This window comes from Notamacropus eugenii, chromosome 5 (assembly GCF_028372415.1).
Source record: "Notamacropus eugenii isolate mMacEug1 chromosome 5, mMacEug1.pri_v2, whole genome shotgun sequence".
Lineage (NCBI taxonomy): Eukaryota > Metazoa > Chordata > Mammalia > Diprotodontia > Macropodidae > Notamacropus > Notamacropus eugenii.
Genome location: NC_092876.1, coordinates 355,970,644 through 355,997,661, shown reverse-complemented (window position 1 = coordinate 355,997,661; position 27,018 = coordinate 355,970,644). Strand labels below are relative to the sequence as shown.

Sequence of the window (27,018 nt, the reverse complement as noted above, 5' to 3'; positions counted from 1 at the left end):
TTGTTTTTCCAATGAGATATTTCACTTTATCTTCTATTTTTTCATTCTTTTGGTTTTGTTTTGTGATTTCTTGGTTTCTCATAAAGTCATTAGCCTCCTTCTATTCCATTCTAATTTTGAAAGAACTATTTTCTTCAGTGAGCTTTTGAACCTCCTTTTCCATTTGGTTAATTCTGCTTTTGAAAGCATTTCTTTCCTCATTGGCTTTTTGAACCTCTTTTGCCAATTGGATAAGTCTATTTTTCAAGGTGTTATTTTCTTCAGCATTTTTTTGGGTCTCCTTTAGCAAGGTGTTGACCTGCTTTTCATGCTTTTCTTGCCTCTTTCTCATTTCTCTTCCCAGTTTTTCCTCCACCTCTCTTACTTGATTTTCAAAATCCTTTTTGAGCTCTTCCATGGCCTGAGCCCATGGTGTATTTATTTTGGATGTATGGGATATAGAAGCCTTGACTTCTATGTCTTTCCCTGATGGTAAGCATTGTTCTTCCTCATCAGAAAGGAAGGGAGGAATTACCTGTTCACCAAGAAAGTAACCTTCTATAGTCTTATTTTTTTTCCCTTTTCTGGACATTTTCCCAGCCAGTTACTTGACTTCTGAGTGTCCTTTCCTCCCCCACCTCGCATCCAGATTCGCCCAGCCAGTTCTTGGGGTCTGAGATTCAAATGCTGCTTCCCAGCCTCAGGGCTTTGGGTGGGGGCAGGGCTGCTATTCAGTGTGAGATTAAGTTCAGGTGCTGGGGTGGGGGCAGGGCCCCCTCACAGGGCTCAGTTCCCTCAGGGGGTTTATGAGGAGACCTTCAACAATGAATCTGAGCTCCTGCCTGCTTGGGAAGCCCCTGTCTGCTGCTGCCCCTGCTGCTGCCTCCCGAGGGGGCCTGAGTTATGGGGACACCCCACTCCCCTCTCGACCAGTGAAAGAGACCCTCTCACTGACCCTTGTCACCTGTGGGTGGAGGGACCTGCGCGGCTGCTGGAGATTCTGTCCCTGAAGCCTGCTCGGATCTGCTCCTCTCAGTGCCGCGCATCCAAGGCAGGGCTGGAGTCTGCTGGGTCCATTGTGTGACGGACCTTTCATGTCAGGTTTTCAGGTCTCTCTGGAACAGAAATCTCCTCTGCTCCATTGTTCTGTGGCTTCTGCTGCTCCAGAATTTGTTGGGAGTTCTTCTTTACAGATATTTTATGGGCTGTAGGTTTGGAACTAGCATATGTGTGTCTTTCTACTCCGCCATCTTGGCTCTTCCGCTATAGCTGATTTTTAAACCAGGGAGTGACTCCACATTTTTCCTTTAAAAATTCATCTTATTAGATCTAGCCTATTACTCTAGCTAGTTAAGATTGTTTTGGGTACTGTCATTCAATGTGCCAGAAGTCCCTTTTGTATACTTTTGTATTTAATTTTACTCTTTTTCTATTAAAATTGATAGCTTAGTTAAAATATAGCTATATCTGATTAATATAGATTGGCAAAAGATTAAGTCTTAGCTCTGCCCTCCGCTGTTCATATGATTCTGGGTGAGTCACCAACTCCTTCTGAAGCTTAGACTTTTCCAGGTGTAAAACAGTAATAATGATATTTGAACCATGTGTCTCAGGATTGTTGTAAGGAAAGGGATTTACAAGTTGTAAAGCACTATGTGAATGTTAGCCATTAATGTAATCTCTATCAAGATTTTAAGGAATACAATAACACAAAATTACCAACTTTTATCCATCATTATTTACTTTAACCTTGTTTTTATCTTAGAGTGGAATGAGAGGCATCATGGTGTTGTGGATAGGGATAGAGAGCTGGTCTAGAAACCAGGATGACCTGGGTTCAGAATCTGCCTCTAATGAATTTTGACTAAGTGACCCTGAGCAAGTCACTTAACCTCTTGGTGCTCTAGGCACTAAACTAGAAAGAACCTCAGAAGTCATCGAGTTTAATCTCTTCATTTTACATTGGAGAAAACTGAGGTCCAGAGGCATAAAGTGACATGTTCAAAAATCACACAGGTAGTATTAGAGGTAAAGCAAGTATCTGAACCAGGTAATCTGATGGCAAATAATTGTACTAACTGACTGCACATCTTGTGCAAGAAGAGAAACTTACTTAAAATAAAATGTGAAGCAAATACTAGAAAAATGCATTGACTGAAAAGACTCCCAACATTCACAAAGTAAAATTACCTCCTCTATGTGTATCAGTAAGTGCCATCACAGTACAACATAACAGGCTGAAGGCCCTCTTTCCTGGGTGTCAGCATAGGGACTGGGAAACATTGTAGAAAGCTTTGTGATTTTCCTGTGACACAACAATTATATAGAGGATGGAGACATCATGGTACCATGGGGAAAAAGCGAAAGAACACTGAGTCTGGAGCCAGGGAGGTTAGATTCCTGTCCTTCTTCTTACAGCTTGCTACCGGTGTGGCCTTAGACAGGTCATCTTCTCTTCCTGGGCCTCAGTTTCCCCATCTGTAAAATGAGGGCATTGGACTAGATGGGCTCTGAGGTGCCTGTCAGTTCTAGAGTTGTAATCTTATTATCCTTTGTGAAGACTCTCTCTTGTCCATCTGGCATCTCCAGTTGTCCTGATATATATCTGGCCAATGGACCCAGATGGCTCCGGAGGAGGAAGTGAGGCTGGTGACTTTGTACAGGCCTTCTTCATTTAAATCCCATTTGCTTGCAAGTCATGACATCATCTCCCTGATGTCGTGGTCCTCTTTGACAATGAAGGACAACTAACAACAATCTCTCGTCCATCTGGTGTTTCTTTTTTCTAGCTCAATTTTCCTCCTTGGTCCTGGAAATTCTTCACTCTCTCTGTCTCTTTCTGTGTTTCTCTGTGTTTCTGTCTGTCTTTATCTGTCTGTCTCTATCTCTGTTTCTCAGTCTTTCTGTGTATCTTTGTCTGCCTGTCTCTGCCTGTCTCTCCCTCTCTGTCTCTGTCTGTCTGTCTGTCTCTATCTCTCTGTCTGTCTGTCTGTCTGTCTGTCTATCTGTCTGTCTGTCTCTCTCTTTCTCTCTCTCTCTCTCTTTCTTCTGACTGGAATCTTCCTGGTAAATATGGGATAAGTCTCACAGGGCTGCTGGAGTTTTAGCCCATCAGTCTTCCAAAACTAGTAGAATGGGATGGGTTGGGGGCCAATGAACCCATAAATAATTGCCAAATCCTCAAAAGATGGGGAGGTGGCCCACAAAGTTCTATTACATAGCAGCTGCTCTTCTTTCACTTGTTCTCTTTTTAGGGGAAGCTGGTGCTGCAGTGGACAGAGCACTGTGTCTGGAGTCAGGAAAAGCCTGAGCTCAAATCTGGCCTCAGACACTTACTAACTGTGTGACTCTATGCAAGTCACTTAACCCCTGTTTGCTTCAGTTTCCTACCTGTAAAACAGTGGTAATACTAGTATCTACCTCAAAGGATTGTTGTAAGTATCAAATGACATAAAATTTATTTTAAAAACATCGCAATGTCTGGCACACAATAGCTATTTTTGTTGTTCAATTGTATCTGACTCTTCATAAACCCATTTGAGGTTTTTGTGGCAAAAATACTGCCATTTCCTTCTCTAGCTCATTTTAAAGGTAAACAAGGTTAAGTGACTTGCCCAGGATCACACAGCTAGTAAGTGTCTGAGGCCAGATTTAAACTCTGAAAGATGAGTCTTCCTAATTCCAGGACAAGCACATTATACACTGCACTGTCCAGCTGCCCTGCAAAGTAGGCATTCTATAATGCTTGTTTCCTTCCTCTCCCTCTTCTTCTGTTTGACTTTCTAGTCTCCTGAGAACATTTCCTCAATGGCTGATTCTCTTGCGGACCCTGAAACATTATGAAAATAGAGTGGCATCGTAAAGAGTCTATTCATACAAATGTACCTCATGTCACACTTAGGAGTATTGAGTCAGGACTGAAATTTGAGAAGTGACCTTATCTTTGTCCTTTACTAAACACTTGTTTTAATCAGTGGCAAATGAAGGAAGCCAAGGAGCTCTAAGATGCAGGATGTTGGACTTGGAGTAGTTTGAAGACCTTTATAAAGTAACAGTTGGTTTCATATAGCCCTTCTCCAAGGCCCTCAGCATGTTTTAGATATTTCCCATTAGCTTTCCCACCACTTGTGAAATACAAAGAGAGATGGAGGTAGGAGGGAAATGCTATTGGTTTTCCTAGAGGTTGTGCATCCTTCTTTCCTGAATCTAACTGCATACTTTGTCTATGTAATAGATGTTCCATAGATATTTATTTACTAGTTAGAAAAAGCAAATAAATGAATTAACAAAAAAGGATTATAGGACATATTACACAATTTGTAGATACCAGTTTGATCAAGCATACAAAATCCAGATCTATTAAATGAGTGAACACTTGTTGACTAAGGGATTTTTAAAAATTTGTTTATTTTTAGTTACAACATTCAGTTCCACAAGCTTTTGAGTTTTAAATTTTCTCCCCTTCCCTCCCTTCCCCAAGACAGTGTGCAATCTGATATAGGCTATACATATAAATTCATATTAAACATATTTTCATATTAGTCATGTTGTAAAGAAGAATTATAACCAATGCAATGAACCACAAGAAACAAAACAAAACAAAACAAAAAAGAGAAAGAGAGCAAATAGTATGCTTTAATCTGCATTCAGATTGTAATTTTTTCTCTGGATGTAGACAGTGTTTTCCACGAGGAGCCTTTTGGAGTGGTCTTAGAACCTTGCATTGCTGCGAAGAGCCAAGTCCATCAAAGTCAGTCATTGCACACTGTGACTGTAACTGTGTACAATGTTCTTCTGGTTCTGCTTCCGTCTAAGTGATTTTTTTAACCACTTTCCTACAGGCAACCAAACTTCAAAGACATTGTGTTCATCAACTACAACTGAACATGAATCCACCTAATCTGGCATCCTGACTTTCCTTTTCAGATGAACCTAGTATACACAACATCTGCCTTCTCCAAATTTTATAAGAAGTCTGTGGTTGCAGATGTCAGGTAACATCTTAAGCTGGTCATAATTTGCATCATTCATAGGTTCTTTTTGCCTTGGTGCGTCTCAGCTTGTTTCAGTAACCCATGTGCCCTAAAGCTACGTGTTGCATTGTGGACTGATGTCAGTATGTCATTGAGTCGTTTCCTCATGTACAACTCTCTGTGACTCCATCTGGAGTTTTCTTGGCAAAGATACTGGAGTGATTTGCCATTTTCTTCTCCAACTCATTTTATAGATGAGGAAACTGAGGCCAACAGGCTTAAGTGACTTGCCCAGGGTCACACAGCTTGTAAGTGTCTGAGGCCACATTTGAACTCAGGAAGATGAGTCTTTCTGACTCTAAGCCCAGAACTCTATCCTCTGTGCCACCTAGCTGCCCTGTAGTAGCCCTGACTTCCTTCAAATTATAGCTCATGTATCACACCTGGCATGAAACTTTCCTAATTGCCACTCCTTGCCACTTGTTTCTCTCTCTCTCTCTCTCTCTCTCTCTCTCTCTCTCTCTCTCTCTCTCTCTCTCTCTCTCTCTCTCCATATATGTATATATATATATATAATATATATATATACACATATATATCCACCTACATATATACACACATGCATACACACACACACACACACACATATACATATGCCTAGACAGACAGACAGACTTTGTTTTTACTTAGCCAAGTATATGTTACATTTCCCTTCAAAGAATGTTGGTTCATTGAGGGTAGAGATTATTTCACTCTTTTTTTTTGTGCTTCCCTTTTCCTAACACGGTTTCCTGAACCTAACAAGTGTTTGATATATTGTACTGGACTTCAAGTCAGGGAGACCTGACTTTGAATCTTGCCTTAGATACTAAATAACTGTGTGACCCTAGACAAGTCACCTTTTTTTCAACCTCAGTTTCCTCAATGGTAAAAGGAGATTGGATTCAATGGCTTCTAAGATCAGCATGGACACTATCTGTTGAAAATATCAAGATCTCCTCCCTCCTCTCCTCCCCTGCCCCCCACACAGAGAACATGATGCACAAAACAAGAATGTGTCCTTGTTTTATTAAAAGAAGTCCCATATTTGTGTCTGGACACTATTAGTGTATGCCTGAAATGCTGTCATCCTAGGAGTTTCCCTGAACATCTTTATTTCTTTGCTTCAGCAACAATAATGAAGGTGGCCTCCTTGTGCACTTTTGGCTTGTGTTTGTGGTACCACATGCCAAGGTCTTCTGTGAAGAATGTGTAGCAGCCGTCTTGAAGGACTCTATTCAGACGAGTATTGTGAACCGGACCTCTGTGGGAAACTTGCAAGGCCTGGCTATCGACATGGATTCTGTGGTACTAAATGGTGTGTCCTTCTCCTTTAAGCTGTTTGCTGTTAGTTATAGCAACATCTTAATGAACTTAATGTTCCCTTCTCAATGAAGAAAGTTCAGATAAGAACAATGGGGCATAGATGAGTGAAGCAACTAGCCTAAATGCATGTAGAGATTGAACAGCATTGACTGGAACCAGACTGCAAACATGGAAGTCCCAGGCCAACAGTTAACCTACTGACTTCCTGTATTCATTATAACTTAATTATACTTCTTTTTTGTCTCAGGCCACTCATTTTAAAGGACAATCTGAGAATCCTGGAGAGAAAAGTCAGGACAACATCTAACCCCCAACCCATCCAGAATTAGCTAGTATTACAAAGTTTCCCTATTCCTTCCACCATACTCCCCAGTTGGCATTATGAATTTGACAGCTGATAGTATCTCCATCAAATTCCAAACTCCTTCAAGAAGTCAGTGTAGTTTCTACAGAAACTTGCAGACTCCATTTCCTAGTGATTTGGGGATTAAAATCTGCAGTGGAAAATTCTTAAACTCAATTTGCAGGCATTTATACAGAACAGCATTGGTTATTGCTGGATGAGAAAGGACTAGAAAGCTTTTCCCTTGATTAAATCAACCTGAATGGAAATGCTGACCCTAAAGGACTGTTTTCTCTTTGTTTTCTTGATGCAGCTGGACTCAGGTCTGATTACTCTTCAACTATTGGAATAGGTAAATGGTTTCATGCTCGATATCCCAATTCTCTTTTTTGTTACATCCTTTCCTTCCCTGAATAACAATCCGTTTTGCCATCCACTCATTCTGTTCACAGGCCACCAGCAAATTTTTAATGTTCAAGTAAATTGTACTGTCTTCACAGATAAAAGCTGTGCTCAGGATTTATATGCAGATCACCCCTTTCAGCACTTTCCTCTGGAGATTTCTGCTACCTCGGGACACCTGATGTGCCACTTCAAACTGATTGCCTCGGTGGGCTATCTCATTCGCCTCTCTGTCGTGTCCTTGCAAATTGAAGCTGACAATTGCGTCAGTGACTCCCTGACCATCTATGACTCTCTCATGCCTATCAAGAGCACCATCTTATATCGGTACGGACATAGTTTGGAGGCACACTTGTTGATCTGACAGATGTTTTTGTAAGATGTCTTTTGTTTCATTGTTTACTAATTCTCTTGGGATTTATTTTTTTGAGGGGAGGGACGCCTTTCTATGCGAAAGGATAACACTTACCCTGGCATCAGTATTATCACTATCATTATAACTGGTATTTATGTCCAGACCTGTGATTTCAATGTGTAAGGAAATTCTGGGTGAACAAACTTCTACCAATGTACATTGGCACCTGCTCTTGTCACTTAGAGTTTCTGAGGCACTTGAGATATTAAGTGACCTGTCTAGGGTCACACAACCAGTATATGTCAGAGATGGGATTGGAACCCAGGTCTTCTGACTCTAAGGCCATTCCTTCAGTCACAATGCAAATACCTCTCTGTCATTTCTAGTTACAGTTATAGTTCTTGGAAATTTGCAGCACGCCTTGCACATGTCATCTAGTTTGATGCTCACAAAGCCCTGTGAAGCAGCATAACAGGGATTATTCACCCCACTCGTAGATGAGAAAATGCAGGCACAGGCAGATTAAATGACTTCCAGTGTCATACAACTAATAAGTACCAGTGGCAGAATTTGAACCCAGTCATCTTCTGGGTACTATTACAAAATTGCTTTTCTGACATTTATATGGTGGTTGAAAAATTATGTAAGTACTTTGTGCATATTTTCTTATTTGATGCTCACAATAGCCCTGTGAGGTGACACAACAGCTGTCATTATTCCTACTGAACAGATGAGAAAACTAAGGCAGTGTCAAGTAAAGTGGTCTGCTCTGTGTCACACAGCCTCTAAGTGCCAGTGACAGAATATGAGTCCAGGCCTTCCTGGCTCCAATTATTATATTCTATCTGCTATGATTCACTCACAAATGCCATTAGTAGGCACCAGTCAGATGCAATGCCAATTTTTACTGGCAGTGCTGGTGCAATATGCCCAAGAACTAGGCTACAATTTGCCATATCTAAAATCAATTCAATTCATCAAGCATTTTTTAAGTGACTACCTTGCCAGCGATTTTGCTAAGTGCAAGAATATGGAGAGATCCAATAGTTTTCTTGTCTAATTTTTATTTTTATCTAAATTTAGGTAAAGTTTCTCTTATATCACAAAGTATCCTTATAATGAATTGTTTATTATAATGGTCTGAGTATAATATGACAATATTATACATCAGTTAAAAATCTGTGTAATATTATACGATTCCAAGAAATGCCCAATGGATTGATGACTTTATAGGGGTATTTCATGGTCCAATGAAATTCATTATAAGGGACAAGTAGATGGTGCAGTGGATAGAGCACCAGCCCTGGAGTCATGAGGACCTGAGTTCAAAGTTGGCCTCAGGAACTTGACACTTAGCAGCTATGTAATCCTGAGTAAGTCACTTAACCCCAGCTCCCTCACAAAAAGCAAAAAAAAAGAAAAATTCATTATAGAAAACATTCAAGTGTTACCCGATGGACTAGAAGGTACTGTGCAACTTCCCCATATTTCTGAGGTCAAATTAACTTATATCCCCTAGGAAAGTGGGCCTGGAAGAAGGTGGGATTGGAAGGGTTAGCTCTGGTTTAGAGGGACATTGGATGTCTAATTTAGGGACCCCTAAGGAAGAAGGCTAAGAAAATTCCTGTTGAGTTAGCAAAATGAAGGCAGAAGTAATGAACCCAGAGTTTTAGGCTAATTAAAAATTATCTTGAGATGTTTCGAAAAATTAAATATTATATAATATTGTATGATACCAACATATATATATATAATATGATATGATATTTATTTATTTATACACACATATATGTAAAAGCATTCTATATATCCTTCTATTTATCAGATCTTTCTCTGGATACAGATAGCATCTTCCTTCACAGGACATTCCTCTGTAGTTAATTTGGGTATTTATAATAGTCCAAATGACTTAGTCACTCAGGTGTTTTTAAAACAACATTACTCTTATTGTATACAATATTCTCTTGGTTCTGTTCATTTCACTCTTTAATATGTCATACAAGACTAGATTATCAAGCTTATAATTTTTTATATCCCATCACAATTGTATACCACAACTTTATTCAGCCATTCCTCAATCAATGGTCATCCCCACAATTTCCAGTCCTTTGTCACTACAAAGAGAGCTGCTGTAACTATTTTAGGACACGTAGGTTCTTTTCTTTTTCTCCTAATCATCTTGGGAAACAGACCAAGTAAGGATATTGCTGGGTCAAAGGGTATAGGCAGTTTAATAACTCTTTGGGCATAATTTCAGATTGCTCTCCAAAATGGTTGGATTAGTTCACAGTTCCACCAACAGTGAATTAGTTTTCCAATTTTTCTACAACCCATCCAACATTTGTCACTTTCCTCTTCTATCACTTTAGACAATCTGATAGGCATAAAATGATATCTCAAGATTATTTTAATTTGCATTTCTCTAATTAATAATGACAGGCATTTTTATATGACTATAAATTGTTTTGATTTTTTCATCTGAAAACTGCCTATTCATATCCCTTGACTATCAACTGGGAAATGACTCATATTCTTATAGATTTGACAAAGTTCTTTATATATTTGAGATTGACTGAGAAGCTATCTATAAATTTTTTTCCCTAATTTTTTGCTTTCCTTCTGGTCTTGGCTACATTGATTTTATTGTGCAAACATATTTTTAATTTAATATAATTGAAATTATCTATTTTACACCTTACACTGCTCTCTATCTATTGTTTATTCATAAATTGTTCACCTATCCATAAGTCTGATAAGTAATATGTTCCATGATCTTCAAATTTTCTTGTACTATCTCCCTTTCTATCTAGGTCATGTAACCATTTGACCTTATCTTGTTAAGTGCTGTAAGATATTGCTTCCAGAATGCTTTCCAGCTTTCCCAGCAATTTTTACTGAATAATGAATTCTTATTTCCAAAACTTAAGTCTTATTTGATTTTCATAGCAACCCTATAAGATAAGCACAACATTTCCATTTTGGAGATGACAGAATTAATAAAGGACGTCTTAAAAGTCTTAGGGTTGTTTTGAGCCGGGGAAATGGATAAAGCTACAGGCCTGGAGTCAGAAAGACTCAGATTCTTGAGTTCAAATCACTTACTAGCTCTATGACCCCGGGTAAGTCACTTAACTCTGCCTCAGTTCCCTCATCTGTAAAATGAGCTGGAGAAGGAAATGGCAAACCACTCCAGTGTCTTTGCCAAGAAAACCCCAAATGGGGACATGAAGTGTTGGCTGACTGAAGTGATTGAACAAGTTTGAACTTAGTAGCTTAAAACTACCTTAAGAGCTTTGGAACAGCCTGTGCAACGAGTGATTGGTTTTTGAATTCCTAGTCATTCAATAATCTGTTATTCATGCTTTTACTCTGTATCTGGTTTCAGAATTTGTGAACCTACCAGATCATTAATGTCATTTGTTTCAACAAACAATCTCATGTTGGTGACCTTTAAATCACCACGAGTGCGGAGGTTGTCAGGAATTCGGGGATATTTTGAGGTCATTCCAGAAGAAAGTAAGTCTCTTGTCAAATGTTTACAAATGTAAACTCCATATATGCACAAGTAAAATGCAAATGTACGCATACTCCTGTATTAGGGAAGCAGCTTGGTGTATTGGATAGGGAGTTTGCCTTGGAACCTCAAAAGACCTGGGTTCTGTATCAGCTTCTGCCTCTGATACAATCTGACTGTTTAACTCTGGCAAGTCACTCAACCTCTCAGTGCTCTAGGCAGCTTTCTGAGTTGCAAAGAAAGTGCCCACTTGCATTAGAAAAAAGAATGTCAACTGGGAGTTAGTTCTCTCTACTGGAGAAATCAGAAGTGCAATCTCTGTATCCAAATGAAGCTCTTAGGGTGATGAATTACGATAGTGTATTCCTGGAAGAGGAAGGGAGGAGTGTGTCTTTTTTTAATGCCCTTTGTCTACAACACTACAAACGAGTATAAAGATGATCATTGAACTTTCCTGAATCCTTAGTCACAACCAATCAATATGTATGTTTTCCAGTCAATCCAATTTACAGAAGGCTTTGTATAATCAGGTGTAAAAAAAAAATGCATTGCTTAAATATGGATAATCACAGTTACTTTAACCATAAATCTCAGATGCTCTGGGTAAAATGTATAGACAAATTTAGATAATCTTCCTGGGGCAGACAGGAGATGGAGTGAATCTAGAAAGGCTAATGGTTTATTCTGACCTGCTTCAATAAACTAGGCTCACTTTGTCACCAGGATCATATATATAAAAGGTTGATTCAGAGAATTTTTTTTCTATTATATGTATAAGGACAGTGACTGTAACAAAAATGAGATACATTTCAATAGTTTTATTTTAACCAAAATGAGTGTATATATACACATATACACACACACATACACACATACACACATGCACATACACATGCATGTGTGTATATACATATATACACACACATATATGTGTATGTGTGTGGATATGGATATAGATAAATATAGATATAGATAAGTCTTCCTGACTTCAGGCCTGGCACTCTCTCCACTGGGCTCATCTTCCTGAGTTCAAATCTGGCCTCAGACACTTACTAACTAATTGACTTTGGGCAAATCACTTAACCCTGTTTGCTCCAGTTTCCTCATCTGGCAAATGAACTGGAGAAGGAAATGACAAACCACTCCAGTATCTTTGCCAAGAAAACCCCAAATGGGGTCATGAAGAATTGGATGTGACCGAAACGACTAGATAACAACAACAAAATTGAGGATATTAGAATGGATGATCTCTAAGGCTCCTTTCACCTGCCATGTTCTGTGAGAAACCAGTATTGGTGCTGTAAGCTCAGGATGTTGTGTCCTTAAGATACCATAAACTTGCTTTTAAAAGCAGAATTAGAATTCAAACCTGAACTGATTAAATTTAGTGTGTGCTTGATAAATGCCTTGGCCTTAAAAGTGTTTGTTCTGTTTTGTCTCTATAAAAAATTCTCATTTCTGTGCATTTTTTTTGGCAGAGTGTGGGAACACCATATTAGCCAAGGAGAACACTGGATTTGAAGGGAAGTTTTCAAGTCCATACTACCCAAGTTACTATCCTCCAAAATGCAAGTGCACATGGAAATTTCAGGTATAGGTACCTTAACTTTTCCTTCTTTCTTAGGGACAACAGCAAAAATCCTGCTATTTAATATCAGCCAACAACAAATAATGGGGAATCAACCAATTCTATTTCTAAATACTAATTATTTTGCCTACTATTATTGTTTATTTCAATGTTTGAGGTGTCACACTAGACTAATAGTAACACCTCGAAAAGTGAGGAAGAAAAATCAGTACTTTACGTCAGGGCTAGGCAAACGACTGCAGAGAACCAAATCCCGTCTGACACCTTGTTTTGGAATGCCCTGTGAACTAAAAATGGGTTTTGACATTTTAAAATGCAAGAAAATGTTATTTTAAAATGTAAAAATCATTCTAGTGGAGGTTGCATACAAAACCAGGCCTTCGGCCTGTGGGCCATAGTTTGTACAAACCTTCCAGAAGCATTTTTATTAATTTAGGTTAATGGTCCCTTGAAGTTAGTACTTTATGAAGAACAAATCATTATCATTAGGATAAAAATCCATTCTTTTGTAGATTCTAAGAAATCTAAATATTCTTCCAGAGCAATTCTATCAAACCCAAATAGAAAAGAGGGCCATCATATCTTATATAAAGACCCCTCCAGGGCTGAATATTGATTTAGAAAATCACATAGTAACATTATCTGTTTTATTGCATTTTAATTAATTTCATTAAACATTTCCCAATTACATTTTAATCTGGTTCAGGATACACTCAGAGGTCATCTAGTTTGATACCCTCATTCAGAGGCTATCTACTCCAACATCTTCATTTTATAGATGAAAAGAGTGAGGTCTAAAGAAGCTATGTGACTAGGCTACCTTGTTTTTGTTGGAAGCAATAAGGGTTGAGTGACTTGCCCAGGGTCACGCAGCTAGTAAGTAGCTGAGGTTGCATTTGAACTCAGGTCCTCCTGACTCCTGGGCCAGTGCTCTATCCACTGCACCACCTAGCTGTCCCCAAGTGATTAGGTCATGATTCTACAGGTAGAGTTCAAATTTGAACTTAGTTCTTATAATTCCAAATTGATCCCTCCAAATTCAGTAGTCTTTCCTTTGCCATAAGGGAGCCTTCTTAGGTCCATTGACCCAATGTGTATGAATAAATTCTTGATCAGGCCTCTGGATTGAGACTGATTTCATTCTTCTTCAGAGTAAGTATGATTTCATCCCTGGAACACTGATCTCCTCATCTTGTTCACTAAATGTTTAATAAAAGGAACTGTTCTGTGAAGTTTGGATTCAGTCAAAAGGTCGAATGCTAGGACCTAGAGGGTCACGTGGCCTCAAGATGGCAGGATCCTCTCCCCTTAGTCCTACACTTTAGTGATGCCTTTAAGGTGAATCTTTTATATAGTATCTGCACACTTATGAGGTCAGTATTCCAATGGTGACTTCTGTTTGGGCCAGCAGCTCAAGTGACTACAGCTGTGGAAATAGGGCTATTGCTGTTCAGTTATGTACAACTCCAGTAGGTGAATGTCCATGGGATTTTCTTTGCAAAGCAGTTTATCATTTCCTTCTCCATTGTGTTCCCATTTTATAGAAGAGAAATTGAGGCAAATAGGAGTTAAGTGACTTGGCTAAGGTCACATAACTTGTAAGTGTCTGAGACTGTATTTGAACTCAGGCCTTCCTGACTCCAGGTTTGATACTTTATGCCTTGTACCACCTAGGTGCTCCTAGAATATAGGGCCTAGTAAAAAAAGAGTTGAGAAGTCAGGATGGAGAGGCTAGAGGAGAGTAGGGTCTGAGAGTTCAGAACTCCCTGATCTAGGCCTCCACTGCTTTGCTCCTCATGCTCTCTGAGGTCTTTTTATTGAAGTTCATCCAGAAGTCCAGGAAGGGAAAGTATAGACCTCCATCTTCTGGAAATTCTCTTGGAGGAAGTGCCTATAGGAAAAGAATTTGGAATCACCTGAGGGAAGGAGGAGGGAGTCTCTGTTGCTCAGACCCCACCCAAGAAGAAAATCTGAGTTTTCTTCGTTCCATAATGATAGTCTGAAATTATGTAGTGTTTTAAAACTAAACAATGCTTTCAGTCAGAACAACTCTATGAGAAACATAGTAAAAATACTATGAGGTCATTTTTATTATGGTACAAAGTGATGCTTAAGAGCCACTAAACAGTCTAGTTTGGGGCCATCCCAGAGGCCAAAATACTGAGCATCTGCATTGTATTTGAAGTGGTCTTCTGACTTTCAGGAAGTCATTTTCATTGCATTGTGAGTTCTCTGCTTACACTTACTTTCACCACTGTACAGTAATGAATGCCCAACTGGGTTGGAAAGAGAGAGTTGGAATCACCAGTTCCCAGGTAATCTTTGGTACCGATTTACATACAACTTCAACCTTATTGCTTAGTAGAGAGAGGTGGTTTGGGTGGGTGGGTGTCGGGGGGGTTGATAGTGTCATCAAAGCTGCCTCTTTGAAACTGGTTTACAACCTGTAGTCTGCCCTGAGATCACATAAGATCCATCAATAGAAATTCTGGAGTGTGTATTTGGTGGGGGAGGACCTAGAAATGGATCACCAGGCCAGCTTTAGGATGAGGAACTGTTAAGACAGGACATGGAAGAAACTTTGCCTTCACTGCTATATGGTTAATTCCTAGCTGTGTGATCCTGGACAAGTCCCTTCATCCTATTTGCCTCAGTTTCCTCATCTGATAAATGAACTAGAGAAGGAAATGGCAAACCACTCCAGTAACTTTGTCAAGAAAACCCCAAATGGGTCCAGTGGTAAGGTATCAATCAGGATGACTAGAGATGGTCCTGGATGCAGTGGGAGACCACAGCCTTTTAAAGCTAATGTTTTTCCTAGGTCTCAGTTTGACTGAGGCAATGCCCATTCAGCTAGATAAGAAGTGAGGCAGAGCATGGCTTTTTTTACCTGGTGTAACAGCAAGGACCCCTACGTATATAGGAGGGCCTTCTGTACAGGTTCTTAGATGCGCTTTTCTAAAAGGAAAGCAGCTTTTGAGGGGTGAACAATCACTTTAATCAAGCACATACATCACTCACTTAAGTTCAGGGGAAAAAGTCAGCACCCTGAACTTCAGAGAAAATACACAGAAACAAAGATCAGTCAACAGACAGGGCTTCCAACTGTCTGATCATAAGCAATACATACATCACAGATCAACAGACATCCGACTGTCTGACCATACATACATAGTTAGCAGAGAGAGAAGCACCAACATCTGGGTTTTCAAAGGAGGGGAAGGAGAGGACTCCTTAGCGGCTGCCCAGTCTCATCTGGTCAAACAAACACTTCCAATGAGTAAGCACCAAAGTAAAACCTCACCTCAGAGTATTTGTACACTTTTCAGAGCCAGAGGGCATCACAACCCTTGAGAACCAGTGCCTCATTAGAAATTAACAAAAGGTATGGGCCTCCCCTAATCAAGCTTCCCTTAATGGGCAGGCCATCAATGGGTAGGGAAGATCTTTGATTTTCTAATAGCATTACATCTAGTCAAAAAAAAAAATCAACTTGGGAGGGGAAGACCCTCAGAATTTCTGGCCAGAACAGAAACATTTGCTATTTACCTTCAATCTGAGCCAATCAGGGCCTAAATGATGACCAAGAGTTGTTTGGGCTGGGACCTATTGTTGGCCAATCAATGAGAGGTGGAGTGATTTGGGTTTAAGGTATGACCCTTAAGAAGAAAAAAAAATCTCTGAAAAACCTTGCAAGATATCTATGCAGGGGTTTATGGGTTATGCCACATAAATAGGAAACAAATAGTATAGGCACAAGCCAGTATCCTTCAGAATCTAGTTTTATCTCCATTCCACGATGAGCTATCAAAGGAGGCCTTTGGCAGAGATGTTTATAAAGAAAGAGCTTTAACATTTTGTTTTTAAGCAGAAGTATTCAGTAACGATTCTCTGGGTTCAGAGGAAGGCAGATCATTGAGTCAATGTTTTTGTTAGTGTGGACAGAAAAGCTGGCCTCAGAGACAAGAAGATATAGGTTTGTTCAGGCGATCAATAAACATTTATTAAGAGCTTGCTAAGTCTTGTGGAAGTGAACGCTAAAAACTAAAAATAAATTAATTAATAGAATATAAAAAAGAGCCTACTAAATGCTGGCATTGTGCTAAGAGCTGGGATGCAATAAAAGGTAAAAGACAGTGTGTGGGATGGCTCAGGTCCCTACATAAATCAATTACTCAGAGGCCTCTCAAAGTGATGACAGAAAAGAGTTTTATTCGATTCTCGAGAATCTGGACAATCCCACAGCAGTTCACCTGGAGTAGGAAAGCCGAAGATAAAAATCAGGACAGTGATTTATAAACCCTAACGCAAGTCCCTCCTCCCCCCCACTGACCATTATCCTCATTAGCTGAGGATATGGTCTTACATTCTAGACACGAAATCTAACCAATCCCTTTGAAATGAAGACATCGAAGAATTACGCAAGTTTTGTCCAATCATTGAGACCCCAGTACACCACACAGTTTTATACCTTATATGGAACTATTCTATTCCAAAAACACTGCAGCCCCGAGCCTCCAGGCCCCACCTCACCCTTGGGAGAAAACCACAATCTGAGGAGTCTTCACCAAGTCTATCCCACGCAACAGTCTTCACCTTCGAGGAGACAACATGCAAACCACTATGTACAGACAAGCTATATAGAAAAGAAATTGGAAATAATCTACAAAGGAAAGGCACTAGAATCGAGAGGGATTAGGAAAGGCTTCCTGTAGGAGGTGGGATTTTAGTTGGGACTTGAAGGAAGCCAGAGAAACCAGGAGAGAGAGAATTACAGGCATGGAAAATGCCTGGAGTCAGGTGATAGCATGCCTTGTTCTAAAAGCACCAAGATGATTCAGATTCTGCTTCTGACATACGCTGGTTGCATGATCCTGAGCAAGTTATTTAACTTCCTGGTACCTCAGCCAATTCTCTAATTTTACTAATTTCATAAAAGGTATCACTCTACATTGGGAGGAATTTCCTTATTGTGAATTTCCTAAAGCAATAAAATTCAAATCACTATCCAGCACTTCCTCCTCCCCCAAATATTATCTGGTATGATCTCTTATTTGGTGGCAATGGGAAAAAAGATGAGATAAGAACCCCATATAGGGTTAGTGTAGCCTCACTCTTTCAAAGCTCCTGGAGCTAGCTTCTTGATCTGATGGCAGTAGACAGCATCTTGAGGGAAGAAGAAACTAGACAGCTGAGGACCTGGAGCCCTTCGGTATTTAGACTAATTCTCATTATCTTTCTCCTCTGCCCAATGTGACCCCAAAATTCTGATCCAAAATGCAACAAAAGGACACTGAGGTCCTCCAAGTATTTTCAATGTTTTAGGGAGTAGGAGGGTCACTAATCAGTTTGGGTCCAAAATCTTCCTCATGATCAATGACCCCTCCCCTTGGGTGTTAGCTACTTTTACAGATTTGGGAGAGCACTAAAAATAGAATGAGGCAGTACAATTTCTTGTTAACAGTAGAAGAAGGGAAAACTCTATGATAGGTTGAGGGGCTTTTGAGTCATTAACTACAGGTTTTTCACCACTAAAAGCAGTCTACCTGCCACCCCAGCAGGGGTTTTCCTAGGAAGTCAAACGTGGTATTTTGGTCAGTGGTATCTTAGATGTTGAGGAAGTGGTGGGTGAGAGAGGTAGCAGTGACAATGATTCACAGGGGTGGGGGTATTGATGCTGCTATGACAAACTCCAGGGTTAATGTAATGTAATTCTCCCTAACAGACAGTTATATGATTTTATCTATAATCTACAAGGATATCACTAATATATAATATCAATATCACTAATATAAAAGAGGTTTTTTTGTCTTAACACATGTAATTCTTATCTTAATAGCATTAACATACATTATTAACTTAAATTTAATCCCATTCTGTTTAATTCACTGATATAATCACTGATATCCATCAAAACACAATAAACTGAGTAAATGCTGAGTAATTTGAGTAGATGATATCAAGATTATGATTACACCAAACATGCCTTTGCCCAAGGAAACTGAAAATAAGGGGGTAGGAGCTGATCGGATCTGTGTGCGTTCGTCCTTCACTGGCGAAGAAGCTCATGCCATCAGAGAAATGATGACATGACTTGTGCTCTTGACTTTGGTTTGAGCAAGGGAGGGCTGTGCAGGTCACCCGCCTCACTTCTCCTCCAGAGCCACCTGAATCCAGTGACCAGATATTCATCAGGATGACTGGAGATGACCCAGGATGAGGCAATTGGGGTTAAGTGACTTTCCCAAGGTCACACAGCTAGTGAGTGTGTCAAGTGTCTGAGGCAAGATTTGAACTCAGGTCCTCCTGACTCCTGCTCTATCCACTGCACCACCTAGCTACCCCAGGTCAGATATAGCTGAGGAACAAGACAAGAGACTAGAAGAACAAGAAGTCTAGTCCTGACTGATGTCACTTGGATTCTCTGTGTGGAATGACCATGTACAAGATGACAGCTAATATCTCTTTTGTCTTTAACATTCTATGGTTTATGATTCTATGAGACTTGTTTTTTTTGTTTCTCTTGGCAAATAGTAGGCATTTAATAGATGCTTGCTGATTGGTTGATGGATCCTTCAACTGTACTAGGATAGCAATATTCCCTTAGTGATCTTGGGTACCCTTTTCTAAGTAGTTCTGTTGGTTTCCACATATCTTCATTTTTGAATTGGTTCCCCCATGCTTCTGAATTTCTAGTCATTCTTATACAATATTGTCTGGGGAATCAGCCTACCATTAAATTTTGCTTTGTATGTTCAGCATCTGAGATTTGAATTACTTAGTTTCCTTTGGTATCATTACTACAGATGCATACATTACCACTAGGTGGTAGTAGAGACACAAAAAAAATTGTCTCTGCTTCAAGCCATGAAGGAAAAAATTACATTTACTGTTGTTATTAAGCATTGTTATTAAGCACTCCTCAAAACTCAGTCCATTCATTAGTGTAAAGAAGTGGCTAAGAATTATCATATTGCTCTTTGGGTAAGTTTAAATGGTAAGCAGTTCATAGCAGTGAATATCAATAGGCAGCCAGTCGTCCCTGTATTAGCCAAACCCTCCAGACCACTGGCCCAGCTTTGGGATGACCCTAGAGGCAATTAGCCAGGCGAGCAACCCCTGTGGAGATTCTTCCTAGAGAATGCCTCCACAAGTAAGCATTGAAGCCCCCAAATTCCAGCAGCCACATATATTCAAGATCCAGAAAAGAAAGCGTCACTTGCCTTGGTACTGTGAAGTAGTTCAACATCAGACACTGACATGATTTTATTAATAGAAATGACATAATAGGTAAGGGAGGAGAATGAGAGAGAATCTGAAACTCAAAATTAAAAAAAAGAATGCTAAAAATTGTTTTTACATGCAATTAGGGGAAAATAAAATATTAATATTTCAATTTTTATTTTAATATTTCATTTAATATTAATATATTTTCTATTTTAATATAATATTGTAACAATTATTTTAAATATTAAATTATAAGTAAATATATTTGAAATAGCAAAAAATAGAAATGACACAAAAATGATAATAACTAGCATTTATATAGCACTTTACAATTTACAATATGCTTTACAAACAGTACCTCATTTTACCCTTATAATAATGCTGGGAGATAGGTACCATTATTGTTCTCATTTTACAGATGAGGAAACTGAACCATAGAAAGATTACGTTACTTGCCCAGGGTCACACAACTAGCAAGTGTCTGAAGCATGATTTGAATTAGATTCTTTCTGTTTTCAGTCTTCATTCTACTACCTGCACCACTTAACTGCCATTACCACCTTACTTCCTTGCTGCCATCTAAAGATCACCCTGCCTTTCCAATTGCCCTGCACCTAACACGCCTTACAACAGATGAATTATCTCCCCCTAAGTGAAGGTGAAAGGTAGCTAGTTGTCATAATAGATACAGCACCAAGGGCATGGAGTTAGGAAGACATCATCCTGAGTTCAAATCTGGCCTCAGATACTTACTTAACTGTGTGACCCTGGGCAAATCACTTTACCCTGTTTGCCTCAGTTTCCTCATTTGTAAAATGAGCTGGAGAAGGAAATGGCAAACCACTTTGGCATCCTTGCCAAAGTATACTCCAAATGGCGTCACAAAGACATAACTGAACAAAAACAATTGAACATGAGCTCCTTGATAGCACAAACTGTCTTAATTTTCTATTTGTATCTCTAGCACTTACAGTACTTTGTGCATTTTAGATTCCTTAATGATTTTTCATTCATTCATTTGTGGTTGTAACTAGCATATTTTTTACACAGCCTAAACAATTTTTTTAGCTTTCCTCTTTTTATTTTTCAGTTTTCTTTTATAAATAGAAATATAAAGCTTTACTATGTGTGTAACCCTGGGTAAGTCATCTAACCTCCTCCTGCCCTCTAAAGTAACTCCCTAAGACTACCAGTCTCAGAGAAGGTAGATCAGTTTCATCACTGAGAGATCCTGTGCTTAGTACATGACAGGTCTAGTAGGGGAAAGTACACTAGAAATATGAATTATTCATAATTAGCATCAGTATCAGGAGTTCTCTTAATACCAGGCACCCTTTAATCAATGAGATCATACAAACGCCTTTACATCCATGAGAATTAAAAGATAAATCTTTTGTCTTACTCCCCAGTCCTTGGAGTTTCCTTTCTCTGACTCATCCCAACTGAGATTCTTGATCAGTTAGTCGTAAAATAATAGATTAAATAAACATGAATCCATTTTACAGATGAGGAAACTGAGGCAAAGAGGGCTAACTGACTTGCCTAGGGTCACACAGCTAATAAGTGTCTGGGGCTGTATTTGAACTCAAGAAGATGAGTTTTCCTGACTTCTAACTTGGTGTTCTAAGCACTGAGCCACAGAACTGCCTTTCCCTAAAAATTAGGACTATTCAAAAGTGAAAGACGGCCTTTGAGTTCTCACTGGCTTTCTTTAAGCAGAGGCTGGCCAGTCACCAGTCATCCCCCTCATGTAATGAGCTATGTGTGAAGTTGGACAAAATGCCTCTAATGCCTTTTCTAACTTAGATTCCATGATTTTATATACTGGGAATAAGATGAGAAAAATTAGGAGATTTTTAAATTTAAAGGGTAAGCATATATCTTGTCATCTAACTTCTTTTAGGTTTCAGTTTCTGGTTCCAGATGCTATTATAATCTCCTGCATCATTTCTCATCTTTGGTTCCCTAGTGCTTATCACCCAATTCAGTACTTTATAAACATCTGTTGTCCTTTTAACTCAATTTTTAACTTTTAACATGCCCAGAGTCAAGGAGCCAGCAGTTCTGCATCAGAATAAGATCTGGATTTCCTTTGATTAAGTTTAAAAAAGTAGCAAGAGCTGGAGGATATCACATGAGCAAATAAAAACCTAATGAACATGTTTATTGCTTCGTCTATTTGCACAGAACTTTTAAGCAATATTGCTAAGCAGGCTCATAGGTTTTTATGGCCTGAGTAGAATGTGGTTGCGCAGCATTAAAGGGTTGTCCTGACCTGTGTGGGGAGCGGGAAGAGGGTTCCTAAAACCTTGGAATTCTTGTTATTGTTCAGTCATTTTAGTTGTATCTGACTCCCTTTGATCTTATTTGGGGTTTTTCTTGGCAAAGATACTGGAGTGCTTTGCTATTTCCTTTTCCAGCTCATTTTACAGTTGAGGAAACTGAGGCAAACAAGGTTAAGTGACTCACCCAGGATCATACAGCTAGTAAGTGTCTGAGGCTAGATTTGAACTCAGGAAGATAAGTTTTCCTGACTCAAGGCCTGGCATTCTATCCACTACACCACCTAGATGCCCCCCAAAAACCGTTAGAGTGCAAGTTCATGTGGACCATTTCATGACACCATTCACTCTGGGTATATCAAAGATGTAGCCTCTTAAAAGAAGCAGTCAAGCAGCATGGTAGATAGAGACTGAACATAAGAGCCATGAAGACTCAGCTTCAAATCCTTTCTCAGGTATTTACCAGCTGTGTAAATCTAGACAACTCTCAACCTCTCTTAGTTTCAGTTTCGCCATCTGTAAAATGGGAATGAAAAGAGCACCTGCCTCCCAGGGTTATCATGAGGATCAAGTGAGATAACATATGTAAAGTTAGCAACCTCTAAAGCACTATTTAAATGTGACTTATTACTCTTATAGTGGATAGAGAGCTAGTCTTGGACCCTGGATGTATATGAACTAGAAAAGTCACTTAAACTTTCAATGTTTTGGGCAACTCAGCACAAGTTACAGAGGAGTTTCCAACCTACATGAATAGAAGGAGTCTCCTTACCTAAAAATTTCCTATACCAAAGAAGTAACAGGTCTGAACACCATCCCTACCATCTCAACAATCTAAAAGCCACTTTGGCAGCAATATGGGACAGTGCATAAAAGGATGGGCCGGGAATCAGGAAGACCTGAGTTCAAATCCAACGTCAGAGATTTAATAGCTGCGTGACCCTGGGAAAGTCATTTTAAGCTCTGTCTGCCTCAGTTTCCTCATCTGTAAAATGGGTATCATACTAGAACCTACCTCCCAGGGTTATTGTAAGGGTCAAATTAGACAATTTAAAGCACTTTGCAAACCTCAAAGCACTATATAATTGTGAGCTATCCATGATGATGATGATGTATAAATGCAGAACTGTGTAATTCTTTATATATACTGTATCATACTGGAAAGGGATATATCCTCTCTCCCCTTGGAAAAGACACCCATGATGTCATCTTAAATTCGCTCCTTAGTCATTCCTGGAACAGATCTAGGATATTTCTAAAGCATTTCTTTCATTCCTGCATCTCCCCCTCTTTCCCCTGTTTCATATCCCTTCAGACACAGCCTTAAGAGTAGGTGATGAAACGAATCCTCATCTGTTGGGCACCTTCACTGTAGTGCTTAGATCTTGACCTTGAGTTCAGGGTTACCCAGCTCAGGGAAGAGAGAGAAGAGGGAATGAATGCTCCAGGACTTCTGTGGCTCAGTCCATTTCATTTCTGTTTGCTTTGGGAGATATGGTTCCCAGTGATCAAAGAGTTTTTGTCTTGAAAGTTATGTTTGTGGTGAACCCAAGATAGGTTTTCTTTCCTGAATAAAACTGGAAATAGGAATAATAGATGAGTTTGGTTTGGGAAAGATACTGGATTTGGATTAAGATTCCCCATCTGTAGCATAGAGTCAGAGAAGTTAAGGCAGACAGAGACAAGTTTTGAAGATACATAGCTGTTCTTTCTGGTTCTACAGTAATTTGATTAGGTTTTCTGATCACTACTATTTTGCCAGGTTACTAACCATAACTGAATCAGAACTAAACACAGGCAAAGCAGGTAACTGACTAGAATGTAACATTAATGGAGGGTAGTGAAACATAGGACATGTTTTAATATTATTTTTAAAACATATTGTTAAGCCTGGAAAATTATGCTTCCCATGGCTTGTATTTTTTTTTTTTTGAGATAGAAGTGAAGGTAACAAGCATTTATTAAGCACCTACTACATTCCAGATAGGCAGATAGGTGGCGGAGTGGATAAAGCACCAGGCCTAGAATCAGGAAAACCTGAGTTTAAATCTGGCCCCAGACATTTACTAGCTGTGTGACCCTGGGCAAGTCACTTAACCAGGTTTGTCTTAGTTTCCTCATCTATAAGATGAGCTGGAGAAGGAAATGGCAAAACTGCTCCAGTATCTTTGCAAAGTAAATGCCAAAAAGAGGTCACAAAGAATTGGACATGACTGAACATATGGAAAAAAACCTACCATAGGTTTCCAAAGTGGGCCATACTGACTCCTGGGGGTGATAGTAATCTCTGGGGCAATTGGGGGGCATTGAATGAAAAGAACAGGGTGGTCGAAGCATAAGGAGAGAAGAGAATTTTGAAAAACTGTTCTTTCATCTGTTTCAGCTGTTGTGGAACAGAGTTAAAGTCATAGTGACTATATTCTTTTCCAAATAAACACAGAAAATGCAATTTATAACTGATCAGTGGTCATTACAACCACCACCAAGTCTTAACAAGCAAGTGTTGGCAGGCAAGCTTGTAGGGCATTGTTAGGAAATCCAACATGAATTGGCAGGAATATGTTCATGTAATGACTTGTTTACAATATGATACTATACAGTTACATGACATAATATTGTAGCATTAAAATTTCAATGCAGAAAAAAACAAATTTACAATAAATTATTAAATTTGAGTCTTTAAAAAAATTTTTTAATGATGTAATTACAAAAAGTAAGGGGTTAAAGAAAGTAGATTTCCAGGGTGGAGCTGAGTAATTTCTTTTTAAAGGGGGTAGTAGACCAAATAAGTTTGAGGGCACTACACCTCTGCTTAACCTCAGCAGTCAGAGCTAGGTATAGGTTTCATGGAAGGAAAAGGTTAAGACCAGAGCTGTCCCAAAGTGCAGCTGGCTGCCTTAGGAAGTGACAGTTCTCCATCACCATTTGTTTTTAAGCAAAGGTTGAATGACCATTTGTTAGGGATGCTGTAGAGAGGATATATGTATGCATGTATGTATGTGTATATATATATGTACATATGTATACATACATCTGTATATGTGCTTGCATGTAATTTGCATGATTGGAATGATCTCTCAGACATTCCTTCCAGCTCCAAGATTCTATATGAGAACCTGGGACTGTAACTCCAGCTACTGTTAGAGAATGCTCATTACTTTGTGTTTTCCTGGTACCCTGAAGAGAAATGGAAACTTTGGAATATTTAGATAAAAAGAGAAATCTCCTCGTTTCCAAATATAAACTTTTGTTTATTATTGGTTTACCCTGGTAGATTTGTTTGCAGATGATTCTTCCTACAACACTATTCTCATTCTATCCTGTCCCTAGAGGGTTCTTTCCCTTCAGAAGTTGGATTTGAACTCAGGTCTTCTTGATTCCAATCTTTTCCTGATCTTTTATGCACTATCCCATCTTGCTGCCAAGGTGGCTTTCAGATTGTTTAGATGGCAGGGATGGAGTCCAGACCTATGACTTCTTTGGTATAGGAACCTATAAATAAATGGACTCCTGTTATTTGTCATCTCAGACTTTTCAGACCCTTCATGATCGGGACCCATTCTACCTTTTTATTGTTGCTTCCATTATTGGCTACTATGTATCCTTGCTCTAGGCAGGTCATTCTCCTTTCCATCACATCAATATGACCAGAGCCCCATGAATATTCATCCTTTGTCTCTGTCTAGGGAAAATTCCATGTTATATCCTTCAAGACACTCTTCCAATCTCACTTCTTCTATGAAAATCATTTTCTAAATTTTATTGATTTCCTTCGTTCTTTTCTTACAATTCATATAAGTCTAGATTATAATCTCACATTGAGTTACATTCTGTCTTGCATGATTATTCATTGTTGTTACATATAATATGTGTTCTATTTTTCTCAACTAGGTCTAATTCCCTTGAGGTCAGGGGCCACATTTTAGATTTCTCTATCTCCCAAAGCACTTAGAGGAACATTGAAATGAGGGAGTTATTCTTTGGATCATAAATTTAGAGCTGGAGGTGACCTTAGACATAATTAATTTGGATCCCTCACTTTATAGATGAGGAAACTGAGGTAACAGAGAGGTTTTATCTTGCCCAAGGTCATTTAGTTGGTAAGTATCAGAGTTGGTATTTGAACTTAAGTCTTCTGACTCCAGATCTATCATGGTTTCCCTTATGCAAATGGCAGAATGATTGATTTACCCTTTACTCTGGAAGGAGTATATTGTGACATATAAAAAGTTTGAGACATAGTTTCTGGGTAATTAATCATTTTATCAATTATGCTAGCAAGAAATTAATAAAAATGATGGTCATTTCACTATCTCTCCTAAACCAAAGACCCGTTATGGAGCCTACTCAAGTCCTTGGAAGAGTGGGTGTGCCTGAGGGTGAAAAGAGACTCTGATTGGTTAACTAGTAATGAGAGAATTAATATTATAATGACAGGTGGGTTTATTCTAATGAGGATCTGTAGATGTGGCTCTGATCAGTCAGTCTTGGACAAAGAGACTTATCTATACTTATCCCATCCTCCCTATGGACCTATCTGACTAAAATACAACAGACTGGAATCTACCAATCCATGTAAATTAGAATTTCAAATGGTAACTGTGATCAGATCTAAGTTTTTCTGCTTTTGCCCAAGATTTCATATTATTATCAGACCTGCTCTTCAAAGGCTGACTGGATAACCTACAGTGGCTGATTTCTGAATGAGGAAATAGGAAAGGGAAAAACCTTAGTCATAATTCAATAATTGGTTATTAATATGAGAGAAAAATACTCATTTCTCTCATTATAAATTGACTTTAACAAACACCCATAAATGCAAGGTACTGTGCTAGATGCCAGGGATACAAACAAAAAGAAAAGACCTCTCTCTCTACCAGAAGGAATAGATGTGCAAGGAAATGTGAGAAGAGAGGTAGCAACTCACGGAGATAAGGGTAGGCTTTCCAGGGGAGGTAGAACCTAAGCTAAGCTTTGAAGGAAGATGGAG

At 39.1% G+C, this 27,018-nt stretch overlaps 1 protein-coding gene across 1 annotated transcript in view; it reads left to right on the top strand.

Annotated features, from left to right (window-relative positions):
• The window catches only part of TMPRSS7 (transmembrane serine protease 7), an 86,733-nt gene that overhangs the window by 24,035 nt on the left and 35,680 nt on the right, over positions 1-27,018 (top strand). Inside the window, exons 4-9 of the mRNA XM_072617033.1 lie at positions 4,906-4,973; positions 6,122-6,309; positions 6,974-7,012; positions 7,161-7,389; positions 10,803-10,933; positions 12,410-12,522. Of these exons, the coding sequence (XP_072473134.1) occupies positions 4,906-4,973; positions 6,122-6,309; positions 6,974-7,012; positions 7,161-7,389; positions 10,803-10,933; positions 12,410-12,522 (768 nt within the window). The remainder of the gene's footprint in view (positions 1-4,905; positions 4,974-6,121; positions 6,310-6,973; positions 7,013-7,160; positions 7,390-10,802; positions 10,934-12,409; positions 12,523-27,018) is intronic.